The following is a 17,938-nucleotide window of genomic DNA, read 5'->3' as shown; positions in this document are numbered from 1 at the left end:
ATGATGTGGACACATTCTGGGAGAATAACCGACTAACAGAAGTCAAGCTGTTCATCAAATTTAAATGTGTGTTTTATTGTTTGCAATTTTCTGAGAGCTCTTAACACAGTGAGAAGAAATAATCCATTTGCAGCCACACTGAACATCGCGGCGGGTAACAGCATTGGACTGATAAGCTATTACCATGCAACCATGCATTCAGTGTTATGTGATTTTAGTGCACAGAACACACATTCGTTTACCTTTCACTTTAAGTTTAGCAGTTGAAGATGCTTTCTCAGCTGTAAACCTAATTTCACCCATATCTTCTGGGGTAACAGACTTGAACAGCAGCACATAAGTTCTGCCTGGAATTAGAAACAGACATCATCATGAAAACGTCCTTATTATTCCCAATCTTTATTAAGGCGAATCCTGTAGCATGACATGCTTAGCTTAATTAAAATGGTTTTCCAATTTCTTGAGGCCTTACCCTCTTGCCTCATCTTTATGTTGTCAGTGGCTTTGAGTTTTGTGTTTCCTTTGTACCACTGGCACTCCACTTCATCGTGTGAGATTTCACAGACAAATTTCGCACTCTCCTTCTCCATTACCTCCAAATCTGCCAGCTTCTTAATGATCTTGATATCTCTGGCTGCAGGAAAAAGACGCCAAGTACAGAAAACTTAACTGAACCCAGATTAATTGTACCTTACTGATTTCCTTACTTTGTGGCATAATTAGTAATTACCATGAACAGTGAGCTTGGCGGAGGTGTTATCATCAGTAGTACGGCAGATGTATGTGCCTCCATCTTCAGGGGAGCATTTGTTGATGGCCAAAGTGCGCTTTTGGCCCAATGAATGAATAGCAAAGTTCTTTCCCGGTTTTAGTTCCACCTCATCCTGCAGATTCAGTGTTATTCAAAATGTTACATATGTACTGCACACTTTTAAATCAGCAGACACTAATAATTTCTCACCTTGAACCATCTAACATCTGCATTCGCTCTGGACACTTCACATTCAAACGTAACCTTCTCCTTCTCAGGAACACTCATATCCATAATAGGTTTGGAGATCATAGCAGGAGCCTCTGTAGAATCAGCACATTAGACTTTTTTAGACTGGACTTTTTTAGGAAACCTAGACCTCATCAGGACAAACATGAGCCCACCGTTACCTGTGACGATCAGTTTAGCCGAAGTATGCACTCCTTCTGCCTGGAAGGAAATCATTCCTGCATCCTCCTGCTTGAGACTGGACAACGTCAGGATGTGCTTCTTTCCCTGAGCTGTGATATGGCAGTTTGGCCCTGACTTTAATTTGACCCTGTCTCTGTTCCAGGAGCCTTCAACATTGGCCTGACTGAGTTCTACCTCCAGTGTTACTGTCTCAGTTTCGCGTGCCTTGGTTTCTGTTAGACCCTTTATTACCTGGATCTTCTTCACTGAAGGGAAAAGGAAAAGAGTGTGAACATGTAGGACTGATTTTGTGATAACAAGCGCCATGACAATGACATTCTTCTTCTTGTATGATATGCACATCATATTCTGTATTTAAAACATTAATCTTGATGAGTCTTACTCTCCACGCTGAGCTTGGCCTGGGTCTTATCATCCAGAGTTTCGCAAGAGTAGATGCCACGGTCAGCATAAGTCACACTCTTGAAGACCAGAGCCTGCTTAGCTCCCTCTACCCGAATCTCCATGTTTCCTGCAGGTTGCAGCACTACACTGTTCTTCATCCACCTGACTTCATCCGATGCCTTACTGAGCTCCACTTCCAGCCTCACTTCGCTTTGCTCCTCCACTGTCAGGTTTTCTAGCTTTTTCTTGAAAGTCACAGGTTCATCTGGAAGGGACACAAAGAATGTTAGATGGAAGTACGTGTTCATTTATATAAACACTTAAACAAGAATTCCCATTATTATCTTACGTTGCACTTGTAGAGTAGCTTTGCAGCTTTTGCCTTCTGCATCAACACTTATCTCTCCTGCATCTTTCTGAGTGACTGAGGTGATGGTAAGAGAGTGGCTGCCACCACCTTGCTCAAGCTTATACTTCTGCCCAGCAATGATGGGGATACTGTTGTGGAACCATCTGACGCTGACGTCTGCTGGGCTGACGGCACACTTGAAAACAGCATCTTTTCCCTCAGTTGCAACCACGTTGTTCAGTTTGGTGACCAGCCTCACTAATCTTGGTGCTGCAAGGAATACAGCATAATTATATAAAAGAAATGGCTTCCATCCTGGAAAGATGGGTTGTTGTTTTTTAGTTAAACTAGTTAATTACCTTTAGAGGAAACTTTAGCAGATGTCTTGTCATTTCTACATTCACAGCTGTATTCTCCTTCATCTTCCTTAGTCATGCCAGTCACAGTGAGAATTCGCCTAGCACCATCTGTTCTGACACAGAACCTGCCTCCAGGTTTAATCTCACGGCCATTATGGTGCCATACAGCATCCCCTGAAGCTTGATTTAGTTCGCAAATCAGGCTTAGTGTACCTCCCAGTTCCACTGTGGCAGGTTTCAAAGGGAGAACAAACTTCAAAGCTGAATCTGAGAAGAAAGCACGAGAGGGAAAAGTTCAAAGAAAAATCTGGCATCTGCAGATGCATGAGAGTTGTGTTTAAGAGTTTTCTATGACCTGCCTTTAACTTGAACTTTGAACTCCAGTTTATCATCCGCAGTTTGACAAGAGTAGGCTCCACTGTCTTTCATTTCTGCAGATTTCACTATCAGAGTACGAGAAAGGCCCTCTTTTTTCATTTCATACTTGCTGCTCTCCTTGAGCTCCACGCTGTCTCTAAACCATCTCACACTACCACCCTCTGCGGTCAGCTCAGTGGATAAAACAATGCTTTCACTTGCTTGAACCACACATGTGTCCTTGACAGATTTCTTCTGGAACTTTATGGCTAAATCTAGAAAGAAGAACTTCTTTTCAGTACTTTGTACAAATAAGAGGTAATCAATTGGCAACATGTGTTACATTTAAAATAAATTTACCTGTTAGCTGCAACTTAAATACCAGCTTCTCTGTTCCAGCCTCACAAGTATATTCTCCAGCATCCTTTTTCTCCACTTTTTCTATCACCAGCTCACGAGTTTTGCCCTTAGACTCCATGTGGGCTCCTTTGCTGGAAGTCAGCAGCTTGCCATCCTTGTACCACTTTACCTCTGTCTTGGAATCTGAAACCTCACAACTAAGCGTGGCTCTCTGTGAGAGATAAGTTTTCACTTCCTTCTGGACTGACTCCGTGTTAGAGAAGCCAGCTGGGGCTTCTGACCAGCAAGTGGAGAAAAAAAAAACACATCAATCAATGTGAAATGCAAAAAACTTTAAGCAACTATGACTCAACTTACTGGATACAAACGAGGCAATCTGGCAGAAATACTACACACCAAGACTATTTTAAAGCTCATTAACATACAGTAGGAAAGTACTAGGGACAACTTATTGAGCTTACCTAACACCTGTATCTTAAAGGGCAGCTTCTCAGACCCAGCCTCACAGATGTACTCCCCAGCATCCTTCTTATCCACACTGTTGATCACCAGCTGCCGACTCCTGCCTTTTGACTCTACATGAACTGTCTTGCTGGTAGTCAGAAGCTTGCCATCCTTGTACCATTTTACCTCTGTATTGATATCAGATACCTCACAGCTGAGAGTGGCTTTCTGAGAGAGAGTAGCTTTCACCTCCTTTTGGACAGACTCTTTGCTGGAGAAGGCAAACTTGACTTGGATCTCTGCAGAAATAACAGTGATTAATGTCATGGCAATGTAACAATTTAATTTAACATTTAACAGTTTAAGTGTGATGTGAGATAAATATAACCTAGAAAATCAATTTTCATAGCAACAAAGTGGATAAATACGTAGCACAGCCAAAACCAGGGAACAATATTTCACAGCTAAAATCTAACGTGACCACAAAATATGCAAATATGTGAAAACATCTGCAATTCCACCAAACCAAAAACAAAAAATTCTAAATCTTTCATTGAGTTTCTGTTCTAGTTTTATTCAATTCAGGTGTCAGGAAAATAAACCTAAACAAAGAATTCATAAAGTATAAAAAAAATCTATGTAAATGCCGAGTCAGAGGAGCTGATTGACTGTAATGTCTAAATTACAATTTTCACAACCAAAGATTATTATAAGAGCATGATTATTGTCATGTTCTTGCTTTGTGTTCCAGTACTCTCCTTTTCCTTACAACGCCTTTACAATGCCCCACCTAAAAGCTCCAAACTTAATGCCCACCAGCTTCAACTCAGCTCCACTCAGAGCAACACAAAGAGCCCAGACAGTCATCTGTCTTTTTTTCTCTTTAAATTCAACATTGATGTATGATGGTTTATGAGTCAGGAGTCAGTGAGTTATTGTAATATTAACTTTTAATAGTTACGAAAATAACAGTAATGACAATAACTATTACATAGTTTTTGTTATATAATTTGTGTGTACTTCTCTTTTAGGTGTTAAAACACTTAACCTGTATGTTACATCCCCAATTTTCACTTCTTGCTTCTCACATATAACCTCCAATATCTTTCTTCTCTACATTGTCAATCACCATTTAATAAATCCTGCCCTTTGAATCCATGTGATCTGCTTTGCTGGGATTTGGCAGCTTGTCATCTTTGTACCATTTCGCCTCTGTCTTGTTATCAACTACCTCACAGCTCAGGATTGCTTTCTGAGAACCAGTAGCTTGAAGTTCCTTGTAGGCTGACTCTTTGTTGAGGAAAATAGATTTAGCATGGATTTCAGCAGAAGTTAACTATAATGGAGTAAGGTGACAGTACAATTATCTGTACGAAAACAACAGTTCAACTGAAAGCACACAAAAAACGCACAGCAAATACATGATAACTCAGATAACCAGAACCTGACAAATAACCAGCTAAAGATACCAGATCTTGTAACCAGAGACCAAAACATGGAGCTCAGCAGGTCATTTGAACAACAAAACTCAATTTTCTACTCAAAGGCTGGAACAATTTTTTATCAAATTAGACCAAATACTGCATCCCACAACTGAAGCAACCAACAATGTATTCAATGCAAACACAAAAACATTTTTTTGTGAAGAAGGCTTTGCATTAAACGATCTAAAATATATTTTACACGTTGCACTGCATTATTATAAGTGTGACATCCATAGAGTCATACCTTGCACATGTATCTTAAAGGCCAGCTTCTCAGTCCCAGCCTCACAGATGTACTCTCCAGCATCCTTCTTCTCCACACTGTCAATCACCAGCTGGCGATTCTTGCCCTTTGACTCAGTATGGATTGTCCTGCTAGAACTCAGCAGCTTGCCATCCTTGTACCATTTCACTTCTGTCTTGTTATCAGATACCTCACAGCTTAGAACAGCTTTCTGTGACAGGGTGGCTTTTACTTCCTTTTGGATTGACTCCTTATTAGAGAAAGCTGACTGGACCTGTGTGTCTGGGGAGACCATGAATATGGATGATAAATTTCTCTCTCTCTGCAGCACCTGCAAGCCCCACAAATCAAACCAGTTAGATCATTGTCCCTACCTGCCACCTGTAGATTGAAGGCAAGCTTTTCAGTCCCAGCCTCACAGATGTACTCTCCAGCATCCTTCTTCTCCACACTGTCGATCACCAGCTGGCGATTCTTGGCCTTTGACTCAGTATGGATTGTCCTGCTAGAACTTAGCAGCTTGCCATCCTTGTACCATTTTACTTCTGTCTTGTTATCAGATACCTCACAGCTTAGAACAGCTTTGTGTGACAGGGTGGCTTTTACCTCCTTTTGGATTGACTCCTTATTAGAGAAAGCTGACTGGACCTGTGTGTCTGGGGAGACCATAAATATGGATGATAAATTTCTCTCTCTCTGCAGCACCTGCAAGCCCCACGAATCAAACCAGTTAGATCATTGTCCCTACCTGCCACCTGTAGTTTGAAGGCAAGCTTTTCAGTCCCAGCCTCACAGATGTACTCTCCAGCATCCTTCTTCTCCACACTGTCGATCACCAGCTGACGATTCTTGGCCTTTGACTCAGTATGGATTGTCCTGCTAGAACTTAGCAGCTTGCCATCCTTGTACCATTTTACTTCTGTCTTGTTATCAGATACCTCACAGCTTAGAACAGCTTTGTGTGACAGGGTGGCTTTTACCTCCTTTTGGATTGACTCCTTATTAGAGAAAGCTGACTGGACCTGTGTGTCTGGGGAGACCATAAATATGGATGATAAATTTCTCTCTCTCTGCAGCACCTGCAAGCCCCACGAATCAAACCAGTTAGATCATTGTCCCTACCTGCCACCTGTAGTTTGAAGGCAAGCTTCTCAGTCCCAGCCTCACAGATGTACTCTCCAGCATCCTTCTTCTCCACACTGTCGATCACCAGCTGGCGATTCTTGGCCTTTGACTCAGTATGGATTGTCTTACTGGAAGTCACTAACTTGCCATCCTTGTACCACTTCACTTCTGTCTTGGCATCGGCTACTTCACAGCTCAGGACAGCCTTCTGAGAGATAGTGGCTTTCAATTCCTTCTTCACTGACTCTTTGTTAAAGAAGGCTGATTGGACCTGTGTGTCTATGGAAACCATGAAAATAAATTCAAATTCTTTGCTGTCCAGAAACAAATAGGTTTAATATCTATAAGGCGCATAACTCAAGAGGAAAAACTAGAAACCAGTTAGGCCACTGCCCTTACCTGCCACCTGTAGTTTGTAGGCGAGCTTTTCAGTCCCAGCCTCACAGATGTACTCTCCAGCATCCTTCTTCTCCACGCTGTCGATCACCAGCTGGCGATTCTTGCCCTTAGACTCTGTGTGGATAGTCTTGCTGGAGGACAGGAGCTTTCCGTCTTTGTACCACTTCACCTCTGTCTTGGAATCAGAAACCTCACAGCTCAGCGTGGCTTTCTGGGACAAAGTGACTTTCACCTCCTTTTGTATAGAGTCCTTATTATAGAAGACTGATTGGGCCTCTGAATGAGGAGTCATGAAAGGAAAAAACATCAGGTGATATTTATTCAAAACATAGAAACTAAGTAATGCTATGATTTCAAAAAATCTTACCTGCCACCTGTAGTTTGAAGGTGAGCTTTTCATTCCCAGCCTCACAGACGTACTGTCCAGCATCCTTCTTCTCCACGCTGTCGATCACCAGCTGGCGATTCTTGCCCTTTGACTCAGTATGGATTGTCCTGCTGGAAGTCAGCAGCTTGCCATCCTTGTACCATTTCACTTCTGTCTTGTTATCAGATACCTCACAGCTTAGAACAGCTTTCTGTGACAGGGTGGCTTTTACTTCCTTTTGGATTGACTCCTTATTAGAGAAAGCTGACTGGACCTGTGTGTCTGGGGAGACCATGAATATGGATGATAAATGTCTCTCTCTCTGCAGCACCTGCAAGCCCCATGAATCAAACCAGTTAGATCATTGTCCCTACCTGCCACCTGTAGTTTGAAGGCAAGCTTTTCAGTCCCAGCCTCACAGATATACTCTCCAGCATCCTTCTTCTCCACACTGTCGATCACCAGCTGGCGATTCTTGGCCTTTGATTCAGTATGGATTGTCTTACTGGAAGTCACTAACTTGCCATCCTTGTACCATTTGACCTCTGTCTTGGTATCGACCACCTCACAGCTCAGCGTGGCTTTCTGGGAAAGCGTGGCTTTAACCTCCTTCTGAATAGACTCCTTGTTGATGAAAGCTGACTGGGAATCTGAGGGTAACACAAGTAAGAAGAGCAGTGCTGTCATAAGCTTTAAAATCACAGATGATTGGAATAATTTAGAGGCAAAATATGAAACACACACTTAGCACTTGATAGGATGATATGATAAATCTAAACATATATATTTTTGGCACTTCAAGATAGTGGATGGTTTAGATCATTAAATGTACACCATGAAAATTGCTATGAATTTTATACATTTATAAATATTCAAAAATCTTTAGATATAAATCAACCAGGCTGTCCCACCTGTGACAAATATCTTGAAGACTAGTTTGTCCCCTCCAGCTTCACAGGTATACTCTCCAGCATCACTCTTCTCCACCTTTTCAATCACCAGCTGGCGAGTGTTGCCTTTTGCTTCTGAGTATATGGTCCTACTGGATATCAACAGCTTGCCATCTTTGTACCATTTCACCTCTGTCTTGCTATCTGACACATTACAACTAAGAGTTGCTTTTTGAGAGAGAGTGGCCTTCACTTCCTTTTGGACTGACTCTTTGTTGGAGAAGGCAGCTACAGCTGAAGTTTCTGTGAGGAAAAAAGAAGTTTCTGTGCCATCAAATACTCCCAAGGCAACATAAAAAAACAGCCTTGTGCCATCATGCAGCGTTACCTTTTATCTTAACCTGGAATGTGATTTTGTCAGCTGCTGTCTCACATGAATAATGTCCTTCATCAATCTTCTTGGCACTCTTGATAATGAGTTTCCTTTGAGTCCCTTTGGAGATGATGGTAGTTCTTTGGTCCTCAGTGATCTCCATTTGATCTTTTTTCCACACAACAGCAGCACTGGCAGATGAAACCTCACAGCTCAGCTCAAGATCTCCTTTGAGAGTCGATGACATTCCCATGGTACCTCTGGCTTTGTTTAGAAATTTGGCAGGTTCATCTTAGGGGGGGAAAAGCAATAGGAGGTTACAATGTGACTTATGTGTAATAAAAAAAATAAATGTCTTTTTTTTTGGTTGGATTGTTAACGCAGGAGCTCATGTTTAAGTAGAGGGTTGGCCACGACCCAACCACTTCCAACAACAGGGCCAGCCTGAGAAGCAGTTTCTTCTCAGGATTTATTTTCAATTAATTTAAAATAAACATTTAAATAAACAAAAAGACTAAACATGTGTTCCTTTCCTTTCTAATAAAGTAAAAGGGAACAGTTATTAAATTATCATACATGAATTCCAGCCGATAGCAGCCACTTTACAGTGACCTGTTAAATATAAGAAAGCACATCACAGGTCAGAGGGTTGATCAGCAGAGGATGAAGAAACTTTCTTTAACTTTACTTTGAATTGTATACTGCTGTGGGTCAATGTCATGTGACATGTGGATGATGTTTTCTCAGTCTGATTCTGGATTTTTGGTTATACTGAACCTGCATGTTGTTCTTGTGTTTTTATGAGATATTTACATTAGAAAAAAACTCATCTGTTAAAATATGTCACCTGTAATTAATGGATGTTTTTTTCTTGCATTTAAATTTTTTAGGCTTTCACATTTTTATGGGGGGGATTTGTTTTGTTTTTTTAATGGCAGGAATACTCGGGTAATGGGTTAGAGTGAGGATGAAGTCACTTAATGTGGAAGTTCATTTACTGTTAAAAACAGAAAAATAAACAGAGAGCATACTTGAGTTAGAGCTGACCATTTCTGCCTGTTTTATTTTGTCCTTGAAAGCATGGGCAATTTCTTTTGAGACAAGCTAATGAATCTGTTTGATGCCTCAAAGATAAAAGCGATCAGAGCAGCTCACATTCCAGTAAATCATTTGAGGTGTTTTGCACCATGAACCTAGTTCCTGTTACAAAAATCATCTCTGGGAAAATCCTAATTGTGATTTGAAGCAAAAAATGATGTAAAGTTAGCTGCAATTTTTACATATACCTTTAAGAGTGAGTTGCATGGACATCTTGTCATCAGGTAACACACAATCATAAATGCCCACATCTTCCTCAGTGACGTTGTGTACCATCAGGATCCTCTTGCGGTCATTAATCACATATTCATACTTTTTGCCCATTTTTAGCTCCCGTCCGTTCTTCATCCAAACCACCTGAAGAAAGAAATACAGAAATGCTTTCCAAATTAGACGTGGTAGGATCACACAAATACATACATGTGCTATTAATGTTAACTGGAATTACTCAAACAAAAGTGTCTCATTTGCAGATTATTCAGAAAAGGGTGCATCATTTTTTTTAAATAAAGTAGCATGGGAGGACAAAGAACAAGGCACTCACAGGAAATTTGAATATTTAATGAAAAGTGAAAAGAGGTGTTGCACAAGAGTTAAAACAGAATTTTGTGTTAGGTAAAATGAAAAAATGTATACAGACGTAAAAGTTATAATCCTATTAAGTAACTTAATAGTGCACAACAAAACAAATTGTTGACATATTTCTATCACTAACCTGTGTGTCATAATCTGACACCTCAACAGTCAGCTGAGCAGTGGCTTGGGCACTGCAGGTCACCACCTCTAGATGATCGGATTTGTTGGTGAACCTAACAGAAGGGGCTGAAAACAGTTGCTCTGTAAGAGGGTATTACTGATTGGAAGAAAAAAAACACAAAAAAGACACAAATTAATAAGACTGAGGTCATTTCTCTAGTGCGTACCCTTCACATTGAGGATGCAACTGCTTTGTGAGCCTCCACCCACAAACTTGACTTCAGTTCCGTTCATTTCCATGGTCACAACTCGGATGAGCAATGTGTGTATGTTTTTTGACCTGGTGATGAGGTAGTCGGCTCCGCTGCGCAAAAGGCGTCCGTTTAGGGACCAGAAGCCTGAGCAAACAGCAGACAGCTCAACAGAGATGGAGAATTCCTCACCGGAGACTGCAGCGCTGTTAATCAGACCTTTTCTGATTTCTGCAGTGGGTTCTGAAAAGAGGCCCGCAAACAGGATTTTAAGGAAGAAGAACAAAAACCAAACATAGACATAAATGACAACAATTACAGAGAATTCAGTCTTACCAAGGTAGAAGGTTCCAGGTACCTCCAGGTAGGCACTCTGCCCAAAGTCATTAATGGCAGAGATACGGAACTGGTAGCTAGCTTCTTCAGTGAAGTTGCAGATTGTAAACTCTGTTGCAACAATGGTTTCTTCAGCATTGCACCTCTGCCACATTTGGGTGCCAACCTTTCTTCGCTCTACAACGTAGCCTTTGATGGGGACAGGGCGGTCACTGTCAGGAGGAGACCACTGAATGGTGATGGAGGACTCTGTTTTGTTCTGCACCACAGCGTCAACTGGAGGATCGGGAGGATGCTTCCGGGCAGCTAGAGAAAAATTTTGTGATGTTATTTAGTTGAAGTACTACTTTCAGTTCTTCTTTTGTATTTAATAAATGCTGATATTTGACCTAACGACAAGAAATATATCGAGATACACTATTTGTATAATTCAATAAATGTTTGGTTCATTATTGTACCAAAGGGTCCTGTCCCCCTCCCCTCATCCCCAAATGATTGTAGGAGATGGCTGACCCTGCCTGCTGGAGTTTTCTTCCTTTAAAAAGGGAGCTTTTCCTTCCCATTGTTGCCAAGTGTTGTCTGATTGTTGGGTTTTCTCTCTAATATTGTAGGATCTTTACCTTACAATAAAAATCGCCTCGAGGCAACTGTTGAAATGATTTGGCACTATATAAATAAAATAAATTGATTTTAAATCAAGGATAATCACCACAAAACAATTTGTATATTTACTACAGATATCATCAGAATGTATCAAACAGCATTTAACCCACCAGTAACTGAGAATCGGGTGGATGTCTTGCAGTCTCCAGCCACAAACGCCACTTCTCCAGAGTCCTCTGCCTGGCATTCTCTAATTGTGAGTGTGTACTGTCTAAGCACGCAGCCGATGGAAATACGTGAATCCTCCTTTAACTTCTCGCCATTGCGAGTCCAGTAGGTGTCTGGATAGGGATGTTCCAGCTCTACGCAGAAGATGACAGTGTCGCTAACAGGAACTACTGTCCTCCGAGGAAGCTTCTTAGTTATGTTACCTGAGATATAAGAAGAAACTGATTTTAGATGAAGAAAACAGAACTGAAAACTGCATTTTTCACATAGACATAGCAGTAAATAATGGTCCAGTGTAGTAAACATTCACAGACCAGGTCATGTCGCATTAAGTATCCACATGAGATGCATGTAATATTTACATGAAACACATATAGACAATTGTAATTAGACTTGATACGTGCACAAACAATGAAGAAGAACAGTGGAAAGAAAGAGAGTCTCTACCGTACCCAGGACTGTGAGCTCAGCCACAGTGCGACTGCCCTCTTTCATCTCGCATATATAAACTCCATCGTCGTTGGTGGTAACGTTGTGTATGGTGAGACGACGGAGGGTGCCTTCCTCCTCCATGCGATATTTAGCATTTTGCTGCAGTCGCGTTTCCTCCATGAACCAGTTGGTATAAGTGGAACTAAGAGGCACCTCACACATGAGTGTGGCTGAGGTTTTTTCCTGCACCTCCACATCCTGCAGCTTTCTCCTGAATGGCACTTTGGGTTCTGGCACAAGGAAATATGACAGAATCTTCAACCAAAGCTGAACTACATCACACTCTTAACTTCTACATTTATTTACCCACATATTCAAATATATGTCAGGCTGATGAAATATCAATAAAGTGAGATAAACTAGAAAATTTAAATTCAGGAATCAAGTGTAGAAAATCTGATTTAAGTTACGGAAGAAGTCAGATAAGTTCAACCTGAGCACTCAATATAGCCATATAAAATATTTAACATTTGCATTCATGTTTTCCAATATGTTTCCTAAACTGTGCTCTCCAAAGACTAGGTGAGTTAATTTCATCTTGACATGCTGAATATTTTTGCTTCAAGCATGGTTGTAATAGCATCCAAACAGGCACTGCAAAGATTCAAATACAGGATGGCTTCCAAAGCAAACATAAGATTACGTTTTATCACTGGAAGTGGCAATAAACTCCAAATCCAAGGGGCAGGTTACACCATGGACAGTCTGTCACAGGGCCAAATTCTTGTTCCAGTCCACTTCCTTTATGTGTGAATTTTGCATGTTCTCCCCTTGCCTGTGTGGGTTCTCTCTCGGACACTCCGGCTTCCTCTCAAAGTTCAGAGTCATGCATTTTAAGTTAAATGGTGATTCTTGGTGTGAATGTAAGTGTGAATAGCTTTCTTTTTCTGTATGTTAGCCCTGTCTAGGGTGTATCCAGCTTATCCCCCCATTGACAGCTGGTAGACTCCAGCTTAACTTCAACCCTAAACCCTAAACTGGACAAGTACTAAAGAAAATGGATGAGTATTAGCAAACTACTTCTCCAGTGCATATATAAAGAATATCATGCAGTTCCCGTGCTGGATACTGTGTTTGCCATTACATTACCATTTATTTTCTAGCCACATATAGTAAAACTTCTTTCCATTTCAAAGCTTTCTGCAAAACTCCAGCAAAGTACCAAATTACCGGGTAAATATCACACAAAGAACCAATTTTCCTGCACTTTGAATTCAGCTGGAACATCGGCAGCTTGGCACTCGACGTCGGACTGACTGGAAATTAATATCTGAAATAAAATCTCCAACTCTACAGCTTCATATCCTGGACCAACGTCTTCCCGAGGGATGTCACACCAGCAGTTTGCCAAAGTGATCTACTGAGTGAGTGACCATCTTAGCAACTGTGAACTACTCATCACCAGCAGAAAATAGCTGCAACACAACACCTTACTTCAGGAGATGAGCCAGAATTCAGTCTTGTTGTTAAAAGCCAAACAACAAGACCCAGAAGATTCAGAAGAGTAATTGCAGTTCCCAGTAAGCACTGCTCTCAGTTTGTAACTATTAAAATATACAAATGAGTCACACTGCAGCATGGGGGACATGATATTTAAGTACAACGGATGCTGCAGATTACAGATACACCATGACAGTGTTATAAACAGTGTAATAAATTAATATGCAGCTCAGAATATCCTCATCAAATAAACCATTTACTTCTCCTAGAAAAGGATTCATGACTTCTAAACTATTAAATATGTACATAAGTATGAGCTTTTTATAAAAATTTGTATCTTCAGAGGGTTAGGGGCTTTGACCTGAGTACTACAGAGAGACAGTGTGTTGAGATTTGTTAGCATTATCAAAAAAATAAGGTAAAGCCAGCCTTAATATTTCCCTGCATACTTATTAGAAGTATGCAAACATATTTTTACTAGAAACTTACTTCAGGAGAATTTTCTTAACTGTGATTGCTCAATAATGGTAATAGCTTACCTTTGACTGTTACTAACACAGCGCTGTAGGTCTGCCCAGCCATATTGGTTGCATTGCAGGTGTAGAGGCCATTATCGGTCTGCTTGCAGTACAGGATTTTCAGGATGAAGTTCTCAGCTTGGTCCTCATAAATGACATGTCTGCGGCCCTCACTGATGTTTGTTCCATCCTTCCTCCAGATAATGTGGGGTTTGGGGTGACCGGTCACAAAGCAGCTGAGTTTGGCATGTTTCCCCTCAGTCACAGTGCAGGTACGAGTGAATACACCTTTGGGAAGCTTCGCCAGGGCAGATGCTCGCAGCTCGTGTTCCAGGCCCAGAGAACTGAAAGCATCCGTGATTTTGGCTGTGGAGGAGGAAGAAATGGAGCTGCTGCTTTCTTCAGTGCGGTAGATGGAGATCTCCTCTTTGCGCTTCTGTAGGTGAGAGAGAAGGGAAGTGCTCTTATCTGCGGCTTGGCGGTGGGAATCCTGAGCATCTACAACAAGGGCAGCCGCAGCTTGTGCGCGGCCGACAGTGTTCTGGGCCCTGCAGGTGTAAGTGCCGCTGTCCAGGTTTCGTACGCACTGGATCTTTAAAGTGCTGCCATCGCTCTCAGAAACGATCTTGATGCGGTTGGTCTCCCCCAGGTAGCGCCCATCCTTTTCCCATTCAAAGTTGGCCTCAGGGTAAGCTGCAACTCGGCAGTGGAAAACGACATCACCGCCCAAAACAACACGTGCAGAGGCAGGCTTCACCATGAAAACAGGGGCCTTCTGAGACATCTCTGTCGGCAACGCCACTTTGAGGGTTACTGCGGCGTAAGCTTCACCGACGCTGTTCTTAGCTCTGCACATGTACTGTCCACTGTCCTCCAGAGTTAAGTCATAGATGGTCAGGCGATAAGCGTCTCCATCTTCCACAGTCTTGAAGCGGCCTCCAGACGTCAGCTTCAGCTTGTCTTTTTCCCAGGTTATCAGTGGAGTCGGGCTGCCCACAATTGTGCAGCTGAGTGTGGCATCCTTGCCCACACACACTGAAAATGCCTTTGGGCGAGTGAGAAACCTGGGGGCCCCTCCAAACAAGTTTTGATCCATCGTTTGTTCCTGTGATCAAACAAAGGGCAAATATTACAAGATCTTATAAATATCTTGGAACAGTTATTGAGTCCAAACTCAACTTTGAAGCAACATGTGTGTAAAAAATCTCCACACTGATAAAACCAATTGTTTCATCCTGCTTTTTTTTAGTCTATTTTATCCTTTCTTTTGGTGTCACGGTGTCAATTTCTGTCTCTCTCTCAGAATGTATTTTTTGTCCTTTCGCCCCACCCTCAATCTAACCCTGACCCCAGTCAGTCATGGCAGATGGCCGCCCCTCCCTGAGCCTGATTCTGCCAGAGGCTTCTTCCTGTTAAGAGGGAGTTTTTCCTTCCCACTGTCACCACATGCTTGCTCATAGGGAGGCATCTGATTGTTGGGGTTTTCTCTCTATTACTGTAGAGTCTTTACAGTATAAAGCACTTTGAGATGACTGTTGCTGTGATTTGGTGCTATGTATATAAACTTGAATTGAACTGATATTTATCTGTGAAGGACAGAAAGGGCAGATTGGTGAGCCACGGCTGAGCTCAGCATCACTGTACAGCACAATTACAGCGATTGCTGTGCATGATTTTACTGGACAGTTTGCTCCCTTTGCATGGTGACTTTCGGCTTCTCGTCCCAAAGTGCAAAACAATACGGTTTACAAAACAACTTTGTTCCAGCAGCCATTACTCAGAATAACAAAGCATAGCTTTGCTATCCTACATGATGCCGAGTGAATTCTCTGTTATTATAGTATCATTATTTCTTCAGTATTTTTTATTAAGCTTATATATTTTCTGTGATTGCACTGACAATGCGTGCATGGATGGAGGATGGCTGACTCTCCACTGCAGACCAAATCTATCCATGGGTACAAATAAAGTAACTGAACCAATAAAAAATTAAACAAATAAAATCCAGAACTGATGTTATCTATGTACAAGTTTAATAACTTTTATTAAAAACACCAATATTCAGCTGCAAGTATAAATAAACCAGGCAGTACAAAATTAAAAATTACTAAACTATATCAAGAAAATAAATACATTTTCTATGATTTCCTGTAGATCATATTCCTCCACAAACACCTGTCAAATTTACACAAACCCATTGTAAAATCTGGCATTCTGCAATGTGTTCTCTAAAAATATGTTATGCTATGAAAATAGACATAAATCCAGAGTTAGGGTGGCATATTTATAGCTGACAGTTACAGTAGCTATATATCAGTCAACATATCCTTGTCCTGCCTCAGCGGACATTCATCAATACAAAGACCTATTCAAAGGGAAAGAAGCTAAATAGCAAACAAATTCTCTCACAACAAGGTCAGAAAGAGCGCTTATGTGTCTTTCAAAGAGTGACATTTACCAGCTTTGTCACCTCTGCCGCTTTAACTGCCCGTCCCAAAAATAACCTCAGCTGTCAGACTCCGTCTCTGTCCATTGCCATTTGTAGAAGCGAAAGGGACATCAGCTGTTTGATAAAGCTCCCACTTCACAAACATACTTCATTTCTAGCACTGTCCGTTTTCTACCAGCTGAGGAAAACTCGTAAAAAACGACAGTAAAACGCTAGTAAAAAAATACGGGAAAAAATCGGCAAAGGAGCTTGTGTTTATTTAAATATAACAGAAACTTCAGCTGGATGATGCGGTTAGCTAATGAACTCAAAGCAGCCCCTGTAATAGTCACAGGTGAAAGATGACAGCCATCTACCTCTTTGAGCTGCACCTAAGCTCAAATTAACCAACAAAAAAAGGAGAAGAAATTCTAACTTCGACCAAGTTCCCATGTAAACTTTACTGTAAGAAAATGAGTTAAGTGTTGTGTTACTGCTTCTTCACCTTGAGTCCTTAACCGCTCAGGAAATTCAGGCGCTGAATCATGTGGGCCAAACAATCAATAGCCCGTCAAGATTTCCGGATGATGGCCCTCTCCAACAGCGTTCAGGGGCTCCACAGGGGGGCAAGAAAAAGTCTTCTTTGACCTCAAATATATTTCAAAATGGTTGTAAATCCAAGATAGTGAAACATCCCCCCCGTCTCCTGCAGTGGGCGGTTGAGCAGACTTACTTTTTCTTTCTTCTCTGGTGCCTCATGATGCCACATAGCTGACGTGCCTATTTTGGCGCAGCCTCCTTTCCAAAATAGACCTGTCATTTGGAGATAGGAGATAGCCTGATGGTGGCTTCGGGAAGGAAAGCAGGCTGGCCTGGCCTCTGCTGGGTTGCTGCTGCTGCAGGCTGGAGACCACAATACGGGCACAAGTCGTAAACAACTCATACTAGGTGTAAATGTGCCGCGTGTGGACGCGTCAAGCAGAAGCAGTTTATTGAGTTTCGGTTCAATTCAGGTTTATTTATATATCAGTCAACTCAAGGCGCTTAATATTATAAGGTAAAGACCCTACAATAATACAGAGAAACACCAACAATCAGACGACCCACCCAATGAGCAAGCACCTTGGCGACAGCGGGAAGGAAAAACTCCCTTTTAACAGTTAGAAACCTCTGACAGACAGGGGCGCCACCAAGGGAGAGCCGTGCCCCCCCCCCCAAAAAATTGTGATCCCCAGGTAAAACTGTCCAATGTTGGTAATAATTTCAATAAACGTAAGCACAAGAGAGGAAGAGACCCCACAGTGAGTTGAAACATTAACTTGTTATTTATTCCTGCATATACAATTTTTGTCATTGATATTGCATCACTTTATATATCCCTCACGATTTCCCATCGTCACACGCTGCGCCCATGCACTGTTCATTTTTTTGGTGTGCCACCCCAAGATTTTTAGTGCCCCCCTATAGTCAAGCCTATAAACAAATTCTGGTTCTGCCCCTACCAGCACAACCAGGCTCATGTGAATCGGC

The 17,938-nt window shown here is 41.7% G+C and overlaps 1 protein-coding gene across 15 annotated transcripts in view; it reads right to left on the bottom strand.

The window, feature by feature from the left end:
* The window catches only part of obscnb (obscurin, cytoskeletal calmodulin and titin-interacting RhoGEF b), a 60,157-nt gene extending 42,943 nt beyond the window's left edge, over nucleotides 1-17,214 (bottom strand). For 4 of the 15 annotated variants that reach the window (XM_025900565.1, XM_025900566.1, XM_025900575.1 and 1 more), the window contains exons 1-28: nucleotides 16,914-17,212; nucleotides 14,002-15,085; nucleotides 11,983-12,252; nucleotides 11,473-11,733; nucleotides 10,700-11,005; nucleotides 10,340-10,606; nucleotides 10,132-10,238; nucleotides 9,605-9,773; nucleotides 8,334-8,609; nucleotides 7,967-8,248; nucleotides 7,430-7,705; nucleotides 7,056-7,337; nucleotides 6,689-6,964; nucleotides 6,287-6,568; nucleotides 5,913-6,194; nucleotides 5,539-5,820; nucleotides 5,165-5,446; nucleotides 3,454-3,735; nucleotides 2,993-3,268; nucleotides 2,635-2,907; nucleotides 2,276-2,542; nucleotides 1,917-2,186; nucleotides 1,566-1,832; nucleotides 1,162-1,428; nucleotides 962-1,074; nucleotides 731-884; nucleotides 473-634; nucleotides 243-347 (exon numbers count right to left, since the gene is read on the bottom strand). In XM_025900565.1, coding sequence (XP_025756350.1) covers nucleotides 243-347; nucleotides 473-634; nucleotides 731-884; nucleotides 962-1,074; nucleotides 1,162-1,428; nucleotides 1,566-1,832; nucleotides 1,917-2,186; nucleotides 2,276-2,542; nucleotides 2,635-2,907; nucleotides 2,993-3,268; nucleotides 3,454-3,735; nucleotides 5,165-5,446; nucleotides 5,539-5,820; nucleotides 5,913-6,194; nucleotides 6,287-6,568; nucleotides 6,689-6,964; nucleotides 7,056-7,337; nucleotides 7,430-7,705; nucleotides 7,967-8,248; nucleotides 8,334-8,609; nucleotides 9,605-9,773; nucleotides 10,132-10,238; nucleotides 10,340-10,606; nucleotides 10,700-11,005; nucleotides 11,473-11,733; nucleotides 11,983-12,252; nucleotides 14,002-15,076 — 7,411 coding nt within the window. In that variant the 5' untranslated portion in view covers nucleotides 15,077-15,085; nucleotides 16,914-17,212. Of the gene's footprint in view, nucleotides 1-242; nucleotides 348-472; nucleotides 635-730; nucleotides 885-961; nucleotides 1,075-1,161; nucleotides 1,429-1,565; nucleotides 1,833-1,916; nucleotides 2,187-2,275; nucleotides 2,543-2,634; nucleotides 2,908-2,992; nucleotides 3,269-3,453; nucleotides 3,736-5,164; nucleotides 5,447-5,538; nucleotides 5,821-5,912; nucleotides 6,195-6,286; nucleotides 6,569-6,688; nucleotides 6,965-7,055; nucleotides 7,338-7,429; nucleotides 7,706-7,966; nucleotides 8,249-8,333; nucleotides 8,610-9,604; nucleotides 9,774-10,131; nucleotides 10,239-10,339; nucleotides 10,607-10,699; nucleotides 11,006-11,472; nucleotides 11,734-11,982; nucleotides 12,253-14,001; nucleotides 15,086-16,913 lie in introns of all 15 variants that reach the window. The other 11 variants (XM_025900564.1, XM_025900570.1, XM_025900567.1 and 8 more) reach the window with 7 other exon arrangements.
* Nucleotides 17,215-17,938: the final 724 nt, after the last annotated feature.

Source organism: Oreochromis niloticus, linkage group LG18 (assembly GCF_001858045.2).
Source record: "Oreochromis niloticus isolate F11D_XX linkage group LG18, O_niloticus_UMD_NMBU, whole genome shotgun sequence".
NCBI classification, from domain to species: Eukaryota; Metazoa; Chordata; class Actinopteri; order Cichliformes; family Cichlidae; genus Oreochromis; species Oreochromis niloticus.
This window is presented reverse-complemented; position numbering and strand designations above follow the sequence as displayed.